Here is a 23,611-nt window from a genome sequence, read left to right as displayed (position 1 = left end):
AGGATCACAGGAAAACCAGGAGATAGGGTTCTGGTTATAGGAAACAAAGCAGTTCAAGTGTGAGATAAGGCAGTTGCCTGTAGGATAATAAGATAGTGAGGAGTTAGAATTGGTCCAAGTGTTCACTGATTGGAATTGGGAGTATCTGCCTCCCACCAGGCTTTTTCATTAAAGTTTGAAATGGACTATAACACACACAACGGTGAAATCCATACATCCTAATTAGATGGTCAGCTTAGTTTTTATAGTTCTATTTAGTTACCACTCAAATCAGGGTATGAAATACTATCACCTCTCCAGAAACTCCCCCTTTGCCCTTCCCAATCAGTACCCTTTCCAAGAGGAAAAAAAAATTTTTTTTGAAGATTTTTATTTATTTGGCAGACAGAGACCACAAGTAGACAGGCAGGCAGAGAGAGAGAGGAGGAAGCAGGCTCCCCACTGAGTAGAGAGCCTGACGTGGGGCTCGATCCCAGGACCCTGAGATCATGACCTGAGCTGAAGGCAGAGGCTTTAATCCACTGAGCCACCCAGGTGCCCCGAAAAATTTTTTTTAAACCATAAATGTGTTCTGCCTACTTTTGAACTTCATTTGAATGCAATCATACACTGTATATTCTTTGTAGCAACCAAGAGGGCTTGTTTTTTTGTGTTTTACCTCTGGACTGGACTTAGAATCACCCCTCTTGGTGATTTCCTTGATCTCCATCTGCCTATCCTTTTTATCCTAATTCACCCTTTTGGCTACCCTTTTGAATTGTCTGCTCCACTTTGTCCAAACCTACTTTTGAGATAATTGCTTCTCAACCCCAGAAGCTACATTTAAGGCCAACTATACACCCTGCCCTTATGTTCCTCACAAGTTTCAGGTTAAGTCTGGCTTTCTGTCTTTTGCTTGTTGGAAACAGGTTTTGACTGGGTGCAAGCACAGAGCAGTTTAGATGATTTCTAGATTGTTGATTTGGGTAGCTGCCTGGTTAAGAGTGCATTATTAAGCAGAATTAGGGTGGGAAGAGATTAAATTTTGGAAGTGGTTTTAGACTCCATGCAGGGGATGCAAGTAATGATGTTCTCTAAGAAATTACAGCTTCAGGTTAAACCAGGCTGTGGGTCTGAGATTCTGTACAGCATGTGGGTTATAGGCAAGGTCATGAGATTGATAGGAATGACAAGGGGAAAAAGCGATATGAGGATAGGACAGCCCTTTTGGGTGTTCCGCTATTAAAGGGATGGGACAAAGATAAGAAACCTGGAAAAGAGAGTGAAAAGAAATTGTTAAAGAGATAGGATGAGAATAGAAGAGTGCTGCTACAGGAGGGCATTTCTGAGAGAAATCCCTAATCACTAATGTCGGATACTTTTGAGAGTTCAAGAAGAGGGAGGACTGATAAATTCTTTGTATTGTGTCTGTTAGGATGATTTCACTAGACTAATGAATAAAGATCCTGATTGAGGTGGGTTGAAGAGAGAATAAGACTTAAGAAAGCAAAGGCAACAAGTACTTTTTGTGAATCTGTATAGAGAGGTAAAGTCCTCCATGATCTTCTGCCTGGCACTCTCGCCTCATCATCCCCACCTCCAAAGACGTGCATTTTATTTTATTTTATTTTTTTTAAAGATTTTATTTATTTATTTGACAGAGAGAAATCACAAGTAGGTAGAGAGGCAGGCAGAGAGAGAGAGGAGGAAGCAGGCTCCCTGCCGAGCAGAGAGCCCGATGCGGGACTCGATCCCAGGACCCTGAGATCATGACCTGAGCCGAAGGCAGCGGCTTAACCACTGAGCCACCCAGGCGCCCCGAAAGACGTGCATTTTAACTACTTAAAATATTGAAACACCTTACTTCTCCTTCTAAGCTATCTCTCTCAATGTAGGGAACTTTAAAAAAAAAAATGTCTATGCCCACTCTTTGTCTCTTGGGTTAGAACCTTTTGGAATGGAGTGTTAAGCATTAGTACTTATAGAGGGCTTTTTAGATAGCTCTGATACACAGACAGAGGTGAGAAGCATTGTCCATTGTGTCAAATTCTCTTCTCTCTATGCTTTATACAGGTTGGGAAAATATGGTTATAGCAGTATTTATAGCCTTGGGTTTTGCGCTTGGGCAAGACTACTTCAAACTAATGTGTAGGCTCTAGCACTGAGACTTTGAATGATCCTGGGCAAGCTGCCTAATATCTCTAAGACCAAATATCATTTGGGGATTATTGTGTGGAATAAATATTTAGCAAGTGCCTGTCATAATAAACACTCAATAAGTGGTAGCATATTTGTTAGCTTGCCATTTCCTTTGACTGGAAAGCCATCCTCTAACTTGGCAAGTTCAGTCTCCTCACTGAAGTGTCATCTAGAGTGCTTACCTGCAAATTGAAGATTTCCTTACTTTTCCACTTCTCAGTGTTCCCAGGAGACTTCATACCTTCCTTCACCACAGTAACTGCTGTGTTATGATTACTTGCATGTCTGTGTATGTGGCTGGAATATGAACTCCTTGAAGACAAAGTATTCTAATGTCCAGTGCATAGGATGCAGTACTTGGAACCCATAGGTATACACATATTTATAAATGACTTTAAGAAGAAAAGGAAGGTGAAAAATACTGTTTCCCTCCTCTTCTAGTGGTGGTTTCTACTGGTGTAATATTTGAAGTGCTAGGATTAAAAGACTGATGAAGTTTGACAAAAAAGGCCAAATTTGCTATTAATAATACTCTCTAAATAAAATATGAATAAAGTACAGTTGCCATAGAGACTATTTTACCTGGTAGTTCTTTATAAATAATACAAATAGAAGAAACGTAGTCATACCGTGAAACCAACTCCTTTTTTGTACGGTTTTTAAAATACATTTACGGAAAACACGTGTGTAGGAGACACATCTGAGAGAAATGCAGATAAATATCGGTGTTAATTTCTCATGTGATTTTAACCAGATGACTTAAAACTTTTCCTGGGCAAAAATTACATCCTTAGCTAGGTGCTAATATAATTACCTTTTTACAGTCAGAAAAAGGTATTAAAATAGCTTATTTTTGTTGTGAAAAGTTGAAGAGGGAGCTAGGACTATAAGAATGTAAGATGTTTTTTTATAGTCCTTAATCTATTTCAGAATTTAGAATATCCTTAAATGTAGACTTGTAGAGGTTTTTTCTCAATTGGCGAAAGCACACCATTGTACTTGGAATCATTTTTGAGTGAGTCACTGTGCACATCCCTAAGGGTGGCAGAACAAAGAGTCTCTTGTGCTTTTCTACAGCAGATGCACATTCAGAGGGTTTTTGGAAAGTAAAAGAACTTATTTATGCTTGTGGGGCCCTGTGGCCTTCATTTGTAAACTCAGCTGGATAGAGAATATAGATCTGGATGGGGCCTTCATTAGGCAGAATCTCTTCTAGGCACCTCATTTTACATGTATTAGAGATTTCCTCCTTGAGAAGAAAACTGTAGCCATTCAGGAGTTTGGGCACTGTAAAATTTTGTTTTAAAGAGAGTGAGGAGACACATAGATCAATGGAACAGAATAGAGAGCCCAGAAATAGATCCTCAGCTCTATGGTCAACTAATCTTCGACAAAGCAGGAAAGAATGTCCAATGGAAAAAAGACAGCCTCTTCAATAAATGGTGTTGGGAAAATTGGGACAGTCACATGCAGAAAAATGAAATTGGGCCATTTCCTTACACCACACACGAAAATAGACTCAAAATGGATGAAGGACCTCAATGTGCGAAAGGAATCCATCAAAATCCTTGAGGAGAACACAGGCAGCAACTCTTCGACCTCAGCTGCAGCAACATCTTCCTAGGAACATCGCTAAAGGCAAGGGAAGTAAGGGCAAAAATGAACTATTGGGATTTTATCAAGATCAAAAGCTTTTGCACAGCAAAGTAAACAGTTAACAAAACCAAAAGACAACTGACAGAATGGGAGAAGATATTTGCAAATGACATATCAGATAAAGGGCTAGTGTCCAAAATCTATAAAGAGCTTAGCAAACTTAACACCCAAAGAACAAATAATCCAATCAAGAAATGGGCAGAAGACATGAACAGACATTTCTGCAAAGAAGACATCCAGATGGCCAATAGACACATGAAAAAGTGCTCCATATCAGAGAAATACAAATTAAAACCACAATGAGATATCACGTCACACCAGTCAGAATGGCTAAAATCAACAAGTCAGGAAATGACAGATGCTGGCGAGGATGCGGAGAAAGGGGAACCCTCCTACACTGTTGGTGGGAATGCAAGCTGGTGCAGCCACTCTGGAAAACAGCATGGAGGTTCCTCAAAAAGTTGAAAATAGAGCTCCCCTATGACCCAGCAATTGCACTACTGGGTATTTACCCTAAAGATACAAACGTAGTGATCTGAAGGGGCACGTGCACCCGAATGTTTATAGTAGCAATGTCCACAATAGCCAAACTATGGAAAGAACCTAAATGTCCATCAACAGATGAATAGATAAAGAAGAGGTGGTATATATACACAATGGAATACTATGCAGCCATCAAAAGAAATGAAATCTTGCCATTTGCGATGACATGGATGGAACTAGAGGGTATCATGCTTAGCGAAATAAGTCAAGTGGAGAAAGACAACTATCATATGATCTCCCTGATATGAGGAAGTGGAGATGCAACATGGGGGGTTAAGGGGGTAGGAGAAGAATAAATGAAACAAGATGGGATTGGGAGGGAGACAAACCGTAAGTGACTCTTAATCTCACAAAACAAACTGAGGGTTGCTGGGGGGAGGGGGGCTGGGGGAAGGGGGGTGGGGTTATGGACATTGGGGAGGGTATGTGCTATGGTGAGTGCTTTGAAGTGTGTAAACCTGGTGATTCACATACCTGTACCCCTGGGGATAAAAATATATGTTTATTTAAAAAAAAATTAAAAAAAAAAAAGAGAGAGAGTGAGGAACTTCCCTGAGAGCATTGGACAAAAGTGAGGAGCAGCCAGGCATGATGAGCTTGACTATGTGACAAAGTCCTCTTCTTTGGAAGAGGTAGAGTGATTATGAGCTCTGTGACATTATGGTTATTATTTGACTTGACCCTGGACTTGTTAAACTGAGGTCTTGCTGTAAATAAAAAGTGAACGAACTGCTTTACTGAGAATATTAGATTATGGAGGCCTAACCGGCCTGTTTGTTTTTTCTCCACTATTAGACACTCTCCACTACTTTGCTATAAACTAAACCTTTGACAATTGGAGGGCTTTAGGCTTTGTCATGTGGCAGAGATAGTGGGGCTTATTGGACAGAACACTTAGTAAGTAGTTAAAGTAGCAACACTGCCAACATGTATTTGTGAACATATATATAGCGCTTCTAGAAATATTGTAGCTGGCGAGGTCAAGAGCTGATGATAAGAGTTGCATACAGATAAAGGAACTGAACTCATGAGAGGTAAAATGTCTTGCTCAGGGGTCACATGATTCATCAGTAACTTCCTCAGTCTACGAGCACCCCACTGCCTTCTCTATAGCAGAACAGTGAACTTTAGGTTATGTTTTAAGCTTTGAACTTTTGTCATCTTTATAGTTGCCTAATGCTTTCCTGAATAAATTTGCCTTGTTTTATCTTGCCTGTACTATATGCAGAACTTAAAGGTGCTATGTAAATTTAATGGAAGGGGTCAATGTAATGGAGGTACAGAATTCTCAAGTTTTATGTAAGATGGAAACAGGTGTGCTTGTTATCTGTGTCAGTGATTTCTTACACCATTCTGTTTTTATAACTTAAACTTTTGTTTTCTTTTTTTCTTTTTTTTTTTTTTTTAAAGATTTTATTTATTTGACAGACAGAGATCACAAGTAGGCAGAGAGGCAGGCAGAGAGAGGTGGAGAAGCAGGCTCCCTGCAGAGCAGAGCCCGATGCGGGGCTCGATCCCAGGACTCTGGGACCATGACCTGAGCCGAAGTCAGAAGCTTTAACCCACTGAGCCACCCAGGCGCCCCTAAACTTTTGTTTTCAAAGGGTGGTAGTATATTCCATTTTGGGTTTTTAAAAGCATTCAACTAATAGGAAAAGGCCTTTTTTTTTTTTTTTTTTTTTTAAACAAAAGAGTTTGTGTCAAAAGTGCCAACTGAAGTTTGAAGTATTTATGAGCTGCTTAAATGAGGCAGAGTTCAATATGTACCTTTTTTTGAGGAAGAGTGCCTAATTATATTTGTATGGTAAGTATTTTTAAGTACTTTTTTTAAAGTGCCAAGGGTAAAAGATTAAAGTTCTTTCTATATGGAAGGAGATAGGCAAATACACAGATAGTTTAAAATATCGCCTGGTTAAGTACTGTGATAGCTGTAAAATGAGGCCTTAGGAGTTCATAGGAGGACTTGGAGAGAGAAGAGTAAAGAGTAGGCAGGTGTCATTCATGCTGTTTTAGAAAAGGGAATCCTGACTTCAGCATAGATTAGAATATACAAATGTTAGGTTAAGAAGGGATAGTATGTATTTACCGAAAAAGGAACAGTATTTGTCAAGGCTACAACATGTGCTTGGCACAAACATGCAAGTTCCCTGGGTAGGTAAGTAGTACAAGATAGGACACTGGAGGCATGGCCAGGATCCAGATCATAAAGGACTGGTTTCTCTTTGTTAAGAAGTTTGTATTTGCTTTTTGGAAAGATAACTCTGACAGGACTATGAAGAATGAATTACAGGGTGTCAGACTTAAATGCAATTAGGCTCATTTACCCAGTGAGAAATAATAAATTCCCCAATTGTTCCAGATGGGACGGTGAACAGAGATATTTATGAAATAGAATTGACAAATTTCTAGCCAGAATCATTGAACAAGAGTGTATCACGTAAAACAGGGAACCTCGGAGGAAGACACAGCCAATAGTATAAATATTGAGTTTAGCTTTGCATTTATTGCACTTGAGATGCTGATGGATTGCTCAGGTGTTAAGTGTTCATTATGCTGTGGAATGTTTACATTGTAAGTTTTGCTAGAGAGCTCTGGGCTAGAAATAGAAATATGGGTGTCATGAACATGTATATGGTAGTTCAAACTATGAATGTGGAGGATTTTACTGGTGGTAGAGTGTCTCTAGTGAAGAAATGATGGATGTCACAGTTATGGGAACATATGTAAACATTCAAAGGTCTAATAGGGCAAAACCTGTGAAGGAGACTCAGGAGCACCTGGGGCAGAAAGGTAATAATAGCAATAAGAATGGCCAAGATTCATATGCTGTGGTTCTTACTGGGATGCCTGTCACTGTTTAAAAAAAAAAAAGAAGAGAAGAAAAAAAAAGAAAAACCTTTATACACATTTAATCTTCCAAAACACCCTGAAAGAAGGTGTGATCCACTTTTTACATACAGGGAAATCGAATCATAGACTAACTTGTCGAAGTTCACACAACTAGGAAACTGCGGAGTCAAGATTCAAACTTAGGTGTTCTAATTTCACAGTATGTGCTTGTAGTTATTAAATGTTTTCCATCGGGACAGGAACCCAGAGGGAACCATATTACAGAAGGGATCGGAGGAAAGAGTTTTAGGGAGGAGTGAATGAATGATGAATGTGTCAGCAATGCTATTAAAGAAAATTATGGAGAGAGGTAAGGATTGAAAAGTGCATGTGACACTTAGAATTAGCTTATCTTGGGTGACTGCATGATACATAGTGGGATCAGAAAGGTGAACTTCAGCCTAAACTTTGAACTTAGAAGTAATTAGATGCTTGATCTTTTGATACCTTATTTCAGAGGTTAATTGTTGGTGTTCTAATTTTAAGCATGTTTGGGATTTTCATTTTTAAAAATTTCAGGCTATAACTTTTTAATGTTAGAGTTATTAATAAAATTTAACGTTCAGGTAATTGGTTAGGCAACATATTTTAATCTACAAATAAAAAGTTCTAGTTTGCTTTAAGAAATGTATACCGGGGGGCGCCTGGGTGGCTCATTGGTTTGGGGCCTTTGCCTTCAGCTCAGGTCATGATCCCAGGGTCCGGGATCGAGCTCTGCATCGGGCTTTCTGTTCGACAGGGAGCCTGCTTCCCTTCCTCTCTCTTTGCTTGCCTCTCTGCCTATTTGTGATTTCTGTCAAATAAATAAAATCTTTTAAAAAAAAAAAGAAAAGAAATGTATATCCAAATGTGTAGACTAAATTCTAATTTAGACTAAATTTCTAATTCTAAAAGACTAAATTCTAATATACTCATGGAATGAGGTCATCTTTTCCAGAAGACATTCCTGGATGCACTGTGTCATAGACACAGATTTGCGTATGGTGATAATTGGGGATGCATAGCAAAAGGTAATGAAAAAAAGAACGCAGATCATTAAATGAGACTTGAAGTTTAGGGAAAACTAGAAATGTCTGTCACCGTGTGGGATAAACAGGAAAGAGTCATGTTTTCTCCCCACACCTATCTTTCTATTTTGAGAAATTCAAAATACAGAAACATGGGAAGAATAGTATCTCCCTTTTTTGATCCTGTATTATATACTCTTCACCCTGAGCAATATTTTGCCATATTTATCTTAGGTCCTCCTCTCTTGCATATACTTTATTTTGCTAAACCATTTGAAAGTAAACTGCAGACCTGGTAACAGTTCACCCCTCACAGTATGTTTAAGATGTCTCTTATATTTCACAGTCTAGGATCCAGTCAGGGAACATTGCATTTGATTGTTGGGTTTCTTTAGTCTTCTTTATTTTTAAAATTTTATTCAAGTAATCTGTACACCCGATGTGGGGCTTGAACTCACAACCCTGAGATCAAGAGTTACATGCTGCCAGGTGCCCCCTAGTTGTCTTTAATAGAGAACAGTTCTCCTGCCTTTTTCTTTCTTTCATAAACATGACTTATAGAAGAATCTGGCCAGTTTGTCTTGTAGAATGTTTCATAATTTGGTTTCATGGTGAGAGTTAGGTGAAATTATTTTTTCATGATGAGATTTAGGTGAAATTATTTTCTTGAACTGTGTTTTTTTAAGCTTATTTATTTATTCTGAAGTAATCTCTACACTCAACCTGGGGGTTGAACTCACAACCTGGGATTGAGTCGTATGTCTTCTGACTGAGCCAGCCAGGCTCTCCATGATGTTCTGGACTTTGAATATTGTCACATCAGAGGACACATTACCAGTTCTTTCCATTATGGGGGATGCTAAATTTGCTTACCTGTATCTCTTTGTTTAAAAGGTACAGTGCTGTAAGTTAGAAGTGTCCTTGAGATGATACTTTGCCAAAGGGTAGATATCTTGTCTTTCAACAGTGTTGGACCCATTGGCTTTATTAGCATGTTGATAATCTTTGCTTAATCAGCTATTACTTTGCTGTTACAAAGTGATAATTTTCTAATTGTATATTTCTCCTACAATTATATAATAGCTGGTTTTTCTATAGAAGAACTTTCTCACCTTTCCCTGTCCTCCTCCTCCTCTTTTAAATGACTTTTTCAAGGATTATTTTTGTATTTTTAATATTTTCATTCTTTTTTTTTTTATTACTAGATTATGCCAAATTTAGCCAGTAGAGCCCTTTCAAAGTCCTCTCCTATGTCCTTTTGACATGACCCAATTAGTCTTTAAGTCATCTCTTTCTGGCACAAAAAGATGTTCCAGGCTTGTACTTTCTGTGCAGTCAGTCACTTACCCAAGGAACCTGGTTCTTTTACTAGGAAATGGTATTTTGGAAACGAGGGGCTGAGTTCCAGGTGTGGTAAGTGTTGTATAGCTCTTTATTGGTATTTTGCAGACTGTATTTAGACCACATGGATGAGAAAACCAGTGGAATAGAATTCTATGTTTAATGTATAATGTTGTTAGCTTGGAGCTGTTGTCAAAAACATTCAAAATAGCTTTCATAGTGTGCTGAATGTAATTTAATTATTATTTTGTAATTTATAATGCATACCTATATATAAAGGCATAATGCTAATTGTTAACTGTTCATCATGTGATAGTCCCTGTGTTACACACTTAACATTTACCTTTGAACATAAAATGTTCAAAAGGAGAGATTTTATCATTCCTTTTATACAGACAATAAACATTAAGCAAATAATCCAGGATTATTGGTTAGTAACTGATAAAGGCATAATTTGAACCCAGGTTAACTCCAGATTCCCAGGTTTTTAACTACGTGGTTATTCTGTCTTCAAACATTGATTTGTAGAGGATTCTTCACTGTAAGTTTTTATGTTTAGACCTGTAGCTGCAGAATATATATATTTTGGAATTGAATCTATACTGCTCTTAGAATTCACCCGAGGGAGGGCGCCTGGGTGGCTCAGTGGGTTAAGCCGCTGCCTTCGGCTCAGGTCATGATCTCAGGGTCCTGGGATCGAGTCCCGCATCGGGCTCTCTGCTCGGCAGGGAGCCTGTTTCCTCCTCCTCTCTCTCTCTGCCTGCCTCTCTACCTACTTGTGATCTCTCTCTGTCAAATAAATAAATAAAATCTTAAAAAAAAAAAAAAAAAAAAGAATTCACCCGAGGGATTTTTCATTGTTAACATTCTAGGGATATACTTGCTTTCCAGGTGTAGAAGATAATTGAGTAAAATATATTCATTAATGAGTATTTTAAATAATTGATGTTGTATTGAAAGTTGCATGTGGTGAGTTAATCATAAGATAAGAAATTCATTAGTTTTAGAGTTGAAGAAACAGAAAAATACAGTTTCTTAAGCATTGCATTCTAAGTTTTCTAAGTTTTGGTTGGGTTTCTAAGTATGTGTGGAATGGCCATCAGTAGAATTGGAAGATGGCATTACTCCAGGAGCAGCACACTGCTTTGGCACAATCTCCTTAATTAGAAGGTATACTTAAAGGGATCGTTAATTCCTCATACAGCGCTGCAAATAAGAATATTTCACTTAAAATTGAACCAGTGGGATGTACCTAGAGTGAATTCATTAGGTTTGGAATATTTGAAAGATGTAAAAAGGTAGCTGCTTTGTTGTAGGATGGCCGCATTACCACCCGCCTCAGCTTGCCCACCTTTACTCACATAACTGGCTGAGAGGGTATGGTTGATCTGTTTTAGGATCTGAGTCATCACTGCTTCCTCACCATTTTTTTGCCCAGGTGGACCCATTATTTTATTCTTTAACCCAGAGCTGGTATTTGTTATTCTAATGCCTCTGGTTAATTTCTGTAGCACATTGTTGAAGTTTCAGAACAGGTGGCTCATTCTGTTGAGAATCAGAACAGAATGTTGCTGATCTGAAATGTCCTGACTTCCTAGTTTTTCCATTTTCCTTATTCCCTCTTTCAGGCTCTGTAGGGCAGCTTTTAAGTGCACACGGTGTAAATGATTAATACTTGAATGTACCTTTTACATTTTTAACTACCAACAAGTATCTATAAGATTTAAGGCCTGTCTCTGTCAAGTTTTGTGTGTTTGTTTTGGCTTTCTAGAATAGCTTTTATTGATCTTGGGCATAGCAGGCCTAATAATACTACCACAAGCCTGTCTCAGAAATAGTTGGTACAAAAACTGCGAGAAACCAGGGTGCATGCCTGGCTCAGCTGGTAGAGCATGCAACTCTTGACATCAGGGCTATGAGTTTGAGCCCTACACTGGGTGTGGAGCCTGCTTAAGACAAAACACAAAAACCTACAAGAAACCCCTAAGGCCAGCTTTACACAGTCAGCAACTACTTGGTGTCCCATTTAAACAAAATACCATAACCACCCGCATCATGTGGGAGAATTAGCCAGTTTACTACTACAATCCGGCTTTTGTTCTGGGAGGTCTTTTCTGTTCTTTCATGAGTGCTTAGCATCTTATGACCCTCAAACCAGGTACATTGTAGGGACCAGGACTTACTAGGCATCTCAGTGATGAATTCCCTTTTTCATTAATATGTTATCAGCCAAATAACAGAGTGGCATAATCCTTCCTGGCCAGTGGTTGTCAAACTTTAGTATGCATCAGAACTACCTAGAACCCTTAATTAAACCATAAATTGCTGGAACTATACCAGAGATTCTGATTAAGTCTGGAATGGGGCCTGAGAATTTGCATTCCCACATGATGGTGCTGGTCTGAGGGTCTGTAGGGGTTGTAAACTTAAATGAAACAGAGCCCAGTTCTGTTCACTTTAAAGAAAAGGAATAAAAAGATACTTGGTAGCTACAGAATTGCTGGGATTACTGGAGAAGTAGACTTGGGGCTAGACAAACATGGTCATATGTCTAGCACAAGCAGTCCACTACTTGGACTGTTGACCACCTACACTATATACTGCATATGTTGACTCACCCTGATGTTACTGCTAACTGCCAGCATAGATTCTGTGCAGTTCTTGTTGGTTTCCCTGTGTTCAAATTTTGGGACATGTGTGTCTCATTAGTAGCACTTGGATCATTTGCCCACGCCCTAGTTTTATGTGAGGTTGGAAGAATGAAAATCTGGTGTTTTCAGCTTCCACCAAAATTCATACACTGAAGTAGTTTCCAAAGAGGAGTTCATTCATGGCTTGACTTCCTTTGTGGATATTTTTGACCGCTATATTTTAGTAGTTGGCAGAATATGGCCTGGAGTCCAAATTAGCCTACCAACTATTCTGTAAATAAGACTCTATTGGAATGCAGCCACACCCATTCATTTACCTACATTTTTATGGTTTTCATGCCAAAAGGAAAAGTTAAATAGTTGTGACAAAAATTGTATGACCTAAAAAGCCTAGAATATTTACTTTCTCACATTTTATAGAAAAGGTTTGCCACCCCGATAGAAATAATGCTAATATTTGTATTTGGGTCCAAGAGTCAGCATTTATAGATGTTGTTGGAGAACTACATGTTCATTTGGCCAAATTGTCCCTCTGAAATAAGATTGAAGACGATTAGCAGTAAAAACTGCTATTTCAATATTCGAAGAAGGGCTTTTAGAATCTAAAATTGATAAACTTCGTCAGGCTGTCTTCAAGCAGAGAACTGAAGAAACATGTATTTCAAAACTGGTGAATTATATTCTTGCTTAGAGTTTAAAATTGAGAAGTGAATTCCAGATTCTTTGTCAGATATTAATGGCATTATTGATGTTGTTCCCAAAATGTCCTCTGAATTGAAAACAGTAGAAATTGTAGGACATAAATTTAGTTGAGAATCTCAGAAAATTCTGGTGAGGCTTTTTGACACTAGCCTATCCTCATTTGGTAGGTCACATTATGGGAGTTCTAACTTGCTTGCCACTAAAAGTTAGCTTTATGTCAGAAATAAATTGCACATATCCATAGGATAGGCATTTTGTAGGTGTCTCGCCAGGTTCTGATGACTTTCAATGTAAAGGGTGGGGCCCAAGCAACTATGTGTGTATGGCCACAGCTTTAAGGAATAGGAGAGAAAGGAAAAAAGGACTCAAGACTGGAAAAGAAGAACTAATAATTGTTCTCATTCACAGGGTGTTTTATAGAGAGAGAATACAAGAAAATCTACAAAATATGAGGTTTATTAACATTTATAGTATACATTTTCTGTTTATCCCAGTCTGTCTTCAAGTGAGATTATAGAACTTCACATGGAGTCTAAGAACCTTACAAGAGTGTATTGTCATTTTTACCTCCATCCTTTGTGCTCTTACTGAGATACCCTTCAGGTGTATGCATAGTGGAAACTCTCACACATTTTTGTTAATGCTTTTTATTTATTTAAGATTTTACTTATTAGAGCACGTGTGCACTCACTAGGAGTGGGAGGTGGGAGGCAAAGAATCCCTGGCAGAATCTATGCTGAGCTCAGAGCCCAACATGGATATCAGGGATCCATCCCATCACCCCAAGATCATGACCATAGCAGACCAAAAGTCTGGCATGCCCTACCAACTGAGCCACCCAAGTTCCCCTTTTGCTAGTGCTTTTTAATCTGTTGATTATTGTTTAAATAATTAGAAAAAAGGTTTATATTTTCCCATGTAGTTTCCATTTTCAGTTCTCTTTATTTATTTGTGTAGTTTCAAATTTCCATCTGGTATTGGTTTTTCCTCCTTTATGAAAGACTTAACGTTTCTTTTATAAGGCAGGTCTGCAGGTGATTAATTCATTCATATATGTGACTTCATATATGTGAAAATTACTTTCCTTTTGTTTTTGAAGGCTGTTTTGGTTGGCAGTAGAATTCTAGGTTGATAATTGTTTTTCTTTTTTGACTTTTAAGATTTACTACAATAGTTGTCTGGACTGCATTGTTTCTGACGAGAAGCCTGCTATAATTCTAATCTTTGTTTATGTAATTTATCTTGTTTCTTGAGCTGCTTTTACAGTTTTGTCTTCATTTTTTTAAAGCAATTTGATCTTAAGGTGCTTTGATGCTGTTTTCTTAGTATTTCTTGTGCTTGGGGTTTGTTGAACTTCCTGGATGTGTAAGTTTATAGTTATCAAAAAGGGAATATTTTCCATAATTCAGTTTTTCCCTTTTGTTCTCCCTCTGCCTCGAAATGACTCCAGTTACACTTTTGTTAGGCTGCTTGAAGTTTTTCCACAATTCATTAGTGCTCTGTTCAAGTTTTTTTTCCCATATCTTTCTGTTTTCTTTTTGCTTTCTGTTCTTGTGTATTCAAGTTTATTAACCTCTTCTCTGCAAAGTCTGATTGTGCTGATAATCCCATCTAGTGTATTGTACATCTCAGATACTGTTTTCATCTCTGAAATTTTTTTAATGTCCCTTCTTACATGCTTATTAATCTTTTCTTTATCTTCCTGAATATATGGAATATAATTTTAATAAGCTTTAAATGTTTTTTTCTTATTCATTCTGTTATCGGTGTAATTGGTAAATTGGTTATAATTGATTTTTCTCCTCATTGTGAGTCATTTTTTCCTCCTCCTTTGCATGCCTGGTAATTTTTGATTGAATAGCAGATATCGTGATCTTTACCTTTTTATGTACTGGGGTTTTCTTATTTTTTGTAAATATTACTCAGCGTTGTTCTGGGACACAGGTAAGTGACTTGGAAATTATTTGATCCTTTTGGGCCTTTTTTTGAGCTGTGTTAAATAGTGCCAAATTTCTATTTAATTTTGCCCCAGTATTAGTCCAGAACCTTCTGAGTACTCAGATAAACACACTATGGATTATGAGATTTTCTAGTCTGCCTGATGGAAATAGTAACTCTTCATGGCCCTGTGTGAGTTTTAGGTATATGTTCCCTCTGATCCAGGGTTTTTAAACCTCAGCGCTATGAACATTTGGCCCAGATAATCCTTTAGTCCGGGTCCTTGTCTTGTGCATCAGAGGATGTTTACCAGCATCTTTGGATTCTAGTCACTTGATGCTGGTGGCACCAGCACCCTGCCTCTGTGCTAAGTTGTGACAATCCCAAACGTCTCTAGATACTGCTCTTGTCATCCAGGGGAAAAAAATCATTCCTGCTTGAGGACTTACTTCATTCTGTAATATAGTTCTTTCCCTGACTACTTTGCCTCTTTTTGTTGTTGTTGTTGTTTTTAATTTATTTATTTGTCAGAAAGAGAGCAAAGGCACAGAGAGCTGTAGGTAGAACAGGCAGAGCAGGCAGAGGGAGAAGCAGGCTCCCTGCTGAGCAAGGATCCTGATATGGGACTTGGTCCCAGGACTCTGGGATCAGGACCTGCACCGAAGGCAGATGCCCAACCAATTGAGCCGCCCAGGTGCCTGGTTTTTGTTTTTCTTCCCCCACGTTATGGAATGATCTGTATGCAACTGAAGACTTGATGAGCGCCTTCAGTAGGTTTCTGGAATATACGTTACGGGTGCAACATGCTCTCTTGTATTCTGCAAACTCTAGCCAGTTTCTGCTTTCTAGATTGCCTCTTCCTTTTTGTCAACTAAAGATACTGGCAAGCAGTAAGTTAGCATTCTTTGAATCATCACATTTGTTTCTCTTCTCTCAGGTGTTAAATTGTCTTCTGTTGCCTGGTGTCTTATCTCATGAAAAATATGATTTCATATATTTATTTTTAGTTTTAGTTGATTATGGTGGAAGGTAAGTCCAATCTATCTTAATCTGTCATGACAGATGTTGAAGCTCCAACATTCTGTCAATAGGAGATGTTCTGAAATGCTCCTGATCACTGCACCTCCCAAAACATCAAAGTGATAGTTCTTTGATTCCTCATAGAGTTTATTGCCCACTTTCTGAAGTATGAGTGTGTTACCAAGGACTCCAGGGTTACCGGCCTCCTTTTGGTCATTCTCTTGTTCATTGTGTACATTCAGCAAGATACCAACTATTTATGGGTAAGAAGGTCTAGATGTTTTCACGTTGTGTTATGGTAGAGAGTGAGAGAGTTAATCCGCTTCTCGGCCTTTTGGCTAAGATCAAGTGAGAGTGAGAATGTTAAAATAGCCCTAAGGAAAAATTGTAAGTTAATATTGTCCTATATGAATGCAGACTGTTTCTGATGATCTTTTGTAATGGAAATGGTAAACAAATGTATTCACCAAATAAATACCCGAGGCTTACTCAGTTCTAGCAACAATGTTATGTTGAGACTATTCGTTAGGATTTGGTTAAGTTTGTGGCAGTCTGCAGGCATTTTTTTTTAAGGATATGTGTACTTTAGGAGGACAGTCTATGGTAGAGACCTCACTATTAAATACTGTAAGTTTTCATTGGACACCCTAGTCTTTGCTGTCCTTTGCCTGTATGGAAGCAATATGACCTTTTATTTACTATCTTCTTCTGGGGCATAGGAAGTGGGCTATTTCAGAGGCTTCCACTTGGCTTTTCCCACTACTTACAGCTATTATCACATAGGTCATGGACCCATATGGGGTTATTCTAACTAACAAATATATATTCTAATTTTAAACCCAGGATTTTGAGAGGGACTCTTAGATGGGTCTGCATGCTCAGTGAGTTCACTGTGAGCTAGACTTTGGCCAGGACTTTATTACTTTAATCCAGAAGGTTTTGGCTGGGTGGTTGGTTCTTTTGTTCACCAAACCTCAGCTGGGATCATTTTCTCAGTTTCATTTGTCTTCTGGTGTAAGAAGACATGACTTACATATCTGATGTCTTGGTGCTGTTCCATGTGGCCTTTCTCCATGAGACTAGTGGGCTTCCTCACAGCACTGGTGGTGTCGGGGTACTTGAATCTTACAAGTGACATATCTTTACTTCTGCCACATTCTTTTTGATCAGAACAAATCAAAGGACCAACCAGGTTTTTGGGGAAGGCACGTAAGATTCCAGTTTTTGATGTAGGAGTGGTAAGGTGTCCTATTGAAAGCATATAGGATAAGAAATACCATTGTAGCCATCTATGGAAATATTAGTTTATCATATCACTTCTCTATCTGTTGTCGTCAAGAATTTTATAGACCTTTTCTCATTTGTTGTGGTTTTCTCTTTTAGTTTATTCTTTATATATGTATATAGGAAAAAAAATCTTTTTCACTCTATCTTCCTAAGGATTAGAGATGGTGTGGTCATTGAATTCGTCATGGTTAATTAGTGGTGGTAATTTTTGGAATGACAGATTATGGATCTTTTTCTTAGTGGCTCTATGTTTTCTTATTAATCTGTTAAAAAACAGGTTGTCTTAGCTTTTTTCTTTTGTCATCTGATAATTCTCTTAGCCAATTGCATATCAAAGCAGGAAGGCAGTGTTGGGGAGCTGCCTGTCTTATAAAGTCATCGTTCCATATAAGAGAATAAGGAGGTCCATTTTATATAGAGAATTTAAGCTTGTTTATAATCTCTGAGCACCAACATTCTACATAAGTGGTAAAGGAATTTGGGCTCCACCTATATTCTCTGCCACTTCTCTAGGCTGAGGTTATACTCTATCATACTGGGAGTTTTAATACCTAGTTATTTGAATGAGGGCTAGAGACAAGTTCCCTATCTCTCTCACAAAGTGAGTAACAGGATTGTCCCACTGGACTTTTTTTTTTTTTTTTTTTGGTTAATGGTTGATTAATATTGCTTTGGGTCTCTTTAGAAAGAGGTATAATAATATCAAAAATATTTTGATTTTTTTTTAAAGATTTTATTTATTTATTTGACAGAGAAAGACATGGTGAGAGAGGGAGCACAGCAAGGGGGGTGAGACAGGGAGAAGCAGAGTTCCTGCAGAGCAGGGATCCCAATGTGGGGCTTGACTGGGGGCTTGATCCCACGGTATTGGGATCGTGACCTGAGCCCAAGGCACATGCTTAATGACTGAGCCACCCAGGTGCCTTGTCTTTAGAAAGAGATTCTTTAGAAGGTCATATTTTTAGAGGAATATTGACAAATTGGGTCCTATCCAAAGGAGATTAGCCAGGATGCTTTTCAAGATGTAGAAACTGCAAATACTGACACTGAATAATCTGGAGGAAATAATAAATTAAAAATTTATGTTGATATGATAATTTTTTTTGAATAGCTGGATGTCACTGAGGAAGAAGGGTTATATCTGTTTAGAAATGAAATAGACTTTCATATGAAATGCCAAGGTTTTGATTTCTGGCATTGCTTGAGTAGAAGCTTATCAGCCGTCCTGAAGAGGGCTTCCTGTATGAGTGGAGGTAGCTCTTTACCTTTTCAGATTTCTTTTATTTCAGAGATTTTGTCTACCGTAGTCAATAGTTTTGTCATGAACAGTTGTTGGCTTAAAATCAGAGTTGTGGGGTGTTAAGATATTTTGGAAGATACATTTGAAAAATAATCTTTTTTTTTTCCTGTTCTCCAGGATTTAAATACTATTTATTCTTACCTTCATGGAATGGAAATACTATCAAATCTCAGGGAACATCAGCTCAGGTAAGTGTGATGTTCTGTTTAAGAGCTTTTGTGATGGAGTTATTGAAATGGGTTTGGATAGATAATTAGGAGCCCAAACCATTCGGGGGCTTTTTGTAGGATATACATAGGACTTCGGATTTTCTCATCACAGTTTTCCTTAGTCATGGGGCCTTGAGCAAATCTTAACATCTTAGCTGCAGTTTTATCTTTGATGGAATAAAGACAATGAGAGATGATCTTTGTTACAGTGTTTTGAAGGTTACATGAGAGTATCTGAAGCAAAACACAGTGTTGAGTATTTGCTAGTCAATGAAAACAAAACTGTTTACTTTATGTAATTCTTTTTGATATTATGTCCATGCTTAAGATGGACTGGGTATTATGTAGTGTTGTATTAAAGTGCAAGAATTACAACTCCTGATTTGGTATGCTCATATGGGTTCTGTGAATAAGACCTGTAAACTTTCCAAACCCCATTTTCCTATTCTGTAAAATGAAATATCTTTTCTGCTACCTTATGTCATTGTGATTACATTTATAAAAACACCTTTGAGTGTTGTAAAGCATTTACTGTAGTAACTTTGCATAATGTTTTAATTAAAGTGTGTTTTCCTTCCATAACCAGCTCATCCATTACTTTTTCTGGCCCTCCTTTAAGTTTCTGGTTAGGGACCAAACCAGATTGCTGGAATATAAATGTTAGGGCCTATTATTTTCTTATTTCTGTATAACATAATTCAAATGTCAATATGTCTTTGGAAGAAGCAACATACACACACACACACACACACACACACACACACACTCAACAGACTTTGATATGTATTTGTGTAAATGTTAGGGCCTTTTATTTTCTCTTTTCTGTATAACATAATTCAAATGTCAGAATGTGTTTGGAAGGAGCCGCGTACACACACACACACATACTCTCTCTCTCTCAACAGACTTTGATATGTATGTGTGTATACCTCTGCCAGTAACTTTTCTTTTCCCCCTGCTAGTAATATCTTAACAGGAGGATTCAGTAGTGAATCAGACAAATGTGTATTTTTTCATAGCAGAAAAGGAACATCGTTCAGTGTGAGTTGGCAGGTTCTAGAGTATACATGATAGTATTGTATTTGTTGTCTCTTAATATTACCCAACTGACGTTTTTGAAAATACTACATTTGATGTATATATTTCTAAACTCTTGGAGTTTAGTGAAGTTAGTGGTAGGTAAGACAATTTTCTGTTGAAGTAATCATAAGTGTTTTTAAAACCAAGTGAAGATAAAATCATTAAATATTTGGCTTTTTTTTAATATGTTAGATTAATGTCTGCAAGAGCACGCTATGAGAGATACAGTGGCAATCAAATTCTTTTTTGGTAAGTATTTCCTTAATTAGCTTAAACTAATAGCTTTAATGTTTAAATTGTGACTTTTTTTTTTTTTAAGATTTTATTTATTTATTTATTTGACAGACAGAGATGACAAGTAGGCAGAGAGGCAGGCAGAGAGAGAGGAGGAAGCAGGCTCCCTGCTGAGCAGAGAGCCTGATGCGGGGCTCCATCCCAGGACCCTGGGATCTTGACCTGAGCCGAAGGCAGTGGCTTTAACCCACTGAGCCACCCAGGTGTCCCTCAATTGTGACTTTTAGCATTGAGATTTATTTTATTTGGAAGGAATTTCTTTAGAGTGGATTGAAATATATTCATAAACTGAAAGAGTGCACGAAAAGTTTAAAATAAAATAGTATGTATTAGTAACAGTTATATATTCACTATATATATGTATATATATATATAGAATATTTCAGCTCTCCTAAAGCTCTGTTCACCTCTCTTGGAAAGGTAATCCTATTCTGACTTCCATCACCATGGAACTCCACACATGTAAGCATTGTTTGGTCAGGCTTTCTTTTCTTTTTTTTTTTTTTTTAATTGATAAATGTCTAAGATTCTTCTATGTTTTTGCATTAATTCTTTTTCGTTGCTTTTCTGTTTGTGTGCAAATGACACAATTCATTTATCCTTCCCACTCTTGATTGATAGATACTAGGGTTGTTTCCAGTTTTTTTTCCTATTGTGAATAATAAAGTTTCGACAAACATCTTGTTCATGTCTTTTTGTGCCCTTATATAGTCATTACTATTGGGCATATTCTTAGGAATAGAATTAGTGGAAATGCATGTGATCAAATTAGGAGAATCTGACATTAGAATCTGAGTTACATATTTTATCCTATCTCACTGATTTTATTTTACATTTCCCTGCTTATTGATGATGAATGATTTTCATGTTTTTTGTAGGCTATTTGGGTAGCTTTGTTTTAATGAACTCTGATTTGAGTTTTTAACCATTTTTTAATTGGGTTTTCTGTAGTATTTCTATTGATAAGTAGAAATTGATTTATGAGTTCTGTATCCATGTCCTTTGTTGAGATACTTACATTATATGTATTTTCTCCCACTTTGTGGTTTTCCTTTTCATTCTATTAAAGGTATCCTTTGGAGAGGAGAAATTTCTAACTTTCTCAGTTTTTCTCTTGTGATGTGTGCTTTCCATGTCCTACTTAAAAAACAAAGTCTTTCGTGCCTGGGTGGCTCAGTTGGTTAAGTGACTGCCTTCGGCTCAGGTCATGATCCTGGAATCCCGAGATCAAGTCCCACATTGGGCTCTCTGCTCACCAGGGAGTCTGCTTCTCCTGCCACGTTCTCTCCTTTCATGCTCGCTCGCTCGCTCTCTCATTCTCTCTCTCTCTCTCTCAAATAAATAAAATCTTTAAAAAAAAAAACAAAAAAAACCCGGGGCGCCTGGGTGGCTCAGTGGGTTAAGCCGCTGCCTTCGGCTCAGGTCATGATCTTGGGGTCCTGGGATCGAGTCCCATGTCGGGCTCTCTGCTCAGCAGGGAGCCTGCTTCTCTCTCTCTCTCTGCCTGCCTCTCTGTCTACTTGTGATCTCTCTGTCAAAAAAAAAAAAAAAAAAAAAAAAAAACCCGAAAATAAAAAAAATAAAAAGTAAAGTCTTTGTCTTTCTCCAGGTGATGAGTTATTTTCCTTCTTAAAATATTGGTAGCAATGACCTCTTTTATTATATAGCTTCACCTGGTATATTGAGATTGTGTTAATTTCCATGTTTCATTATCAGCCCGTGATATTTATCAATTTTTGAAAGCATTAAACTGAACTCACAAGGATTTTAATACCTATCTTGATTCATTTTTTAGTCCATTCATTTATTATTAAAAGCTTGTCTGCTGTACATTATGCTTACCTTCGTGCAGAGTGGTGGGGAGACATAGTGTTTGTCTTTATTGAGCTTATTGTTGAGTAGAGAAAATTAATTAAAAGGTGAACATATTTAAGTACTTTCAAGGAAAAGAATGTATAAATAGATCATTGGAACAGAATTGAGAGCCTAGAAGTAAACCCTTGTATTTATGAGCAGTTGTTTTTTTTTTAAATGATCTCCAGCTAAGATCTATCCATAGAGTGGGTATAACACAATGGAGGATTAAAAAGGAATCACCGATGTACAGTTCATTTACGATGAAGGTGCTAAAGCATTTAGGGAGGCCAGTGTCGTTTTTTCAGCAAATGATGCTGGGTTAATTAAGTATTTACTTGCAAAAAGTTTATTTATTTATTTATTTATTTTTTGCAAAAAGTTAATTTAGACCCTTACCTTACACCATACAGAATTTATACCAAAATTAATGAGCTGTCACTTTATAGCCATTAGAGTAGTCACAGAAAAAATGTGGACAGTAGCAAATACTGGCACCAGTACTGTAAACAGCTGGAATCCTCATGCGTTAGTGATGTGGATGTTAAATGATAGAGTTACTGTGGGAAGCAGTGGCAGTTTCTCAAAAAGTTAAACAGTTTTACCACGTAACCCAGTAATTCCACTTTTACATATTTATACTAGATAAGTGAAAATAGATGCCTACAAAGATGTACACAAAGATGTTCTTAGTAGTGCTATTTGTATTCCCAGCCTAAAACCAGAAATTATAAAAATTTTTGATGAATGGATAAATGTCATGTAACTGTATAGCGGAGTGCAGTCTGGCAATAAAAAAGGAATACAGCATTTATATATACCACAACATGGATAAACCTCAAAAACATGCCATGTGGAAGAAGCAAGGGAGAAACACCATATATTACATGGTCCCATTTATATGAACTGTCCAGGAAAGCCACATCTGTAGACACAGAGCATGTTACAGGTTAGGAACACAAAGAAGTGTTCTAAAACTGGATTGTGCTGATCTTTGCACAGTTCTTTTAAGTTTCATGAAAATTGGATTGTGCACTTTTATGGTATTTAAATTATACCTCAGTAAACTTTTAGAAATATTAAGAGTAACAAATCTGTATCTGGTTCATAATACAATTTTAAAAGAAGGTGGAAGTTAATTAGAATTTTAATTTAGAGTTTGGTGAAAGTAGTGAAAAGAGTGTATATTGTTGATCTGGCCTGGGAATCAACATGGTAGAAAAAGGGAAAGTAAACCATGTGTTCAAGCACCATGAGGAAAGAAGAGGAACTAGTAAGAGAGGAGACTTGGAGAAGCAGATGGAGGCCATCTTAAGATTTTTTGATCTTTATCTTAGGAGCATCTGAAGCCTTTGTATGAATAAGATCTGACAAGATTAAGTATGCCTTCCTTCTCTGGGCTGGAGTTTGCTTGCCCAGAGAACAGGAGATACAATGGCCCACTTGAAAGCATTTTGCTTTCCTTGGGTTTATTTAGGTGCATTGGCAAACCATGCTCTGAGAGTGAATTTTTTTTCAAGGTCTGAGCAGTTTCTTAGTGTTGGGCTGGCATGGTTCTCCTTGTGGTGGGAGTGAACTTTGGGATTTTCCTACATTTACAGTAGAATTTACTGACAACTTTGTGACCACTTTAGCTAAGTGAAATAAAAATTGGAGGCTTGT

General features: G+C 37.6%; 1 protein-coding gene across 6 annotated transcripts in view; it reads left to right on the top strand.

Annotated features, from left to right (window-relative positions):
• RAPGEF6 (Rap guanine nucleotide exchange factor 6) overlaps positions 1-23,611 on the top strand; it is a 196,446-nt gene that overhangs the window by 6,000 nt on the left and 166,835 nt on the right. For 5 of the 6 annotated variants that reach the window (XM_059174494.1, XM_059174491.1, XM_059174492.1 and 2 more), the window contains exons 2-3: positions 18,630-18,700; positions 19,994-20,050. In XM_059174494.1, the coding sequence (XP_059030477.1) occupies positions 18,630-18,700; positions 19,994-20,050 (128 nt within the window). Of the gene's footprint in view, positions 1-18,629; positions 18,701-19,993; positions 20,051-23,611 lie in introns of those variants that run through there. The other variant, XM_059174493.1, reaches the window with a different exon arrangement.

The sequence above is a fragment of the Mustela lutreola genome, chromosome 5 (assembly GCF_030435805.1).
Source record: "Mustela lutreola isolate mMusLut2 chromosome 5, mMusLut2.pri, whole genome shotgun sequence".
NCBI lineage: Eukaryota > Metazoa > Chordata > Mammalia > Carnivora > Mustelidae > Mustela > Mustela lutreola.
Note: the sequence above shows the minus strand (reverse complement) of the source record. Positions and strands in the feature narration are given on the sequence as shown.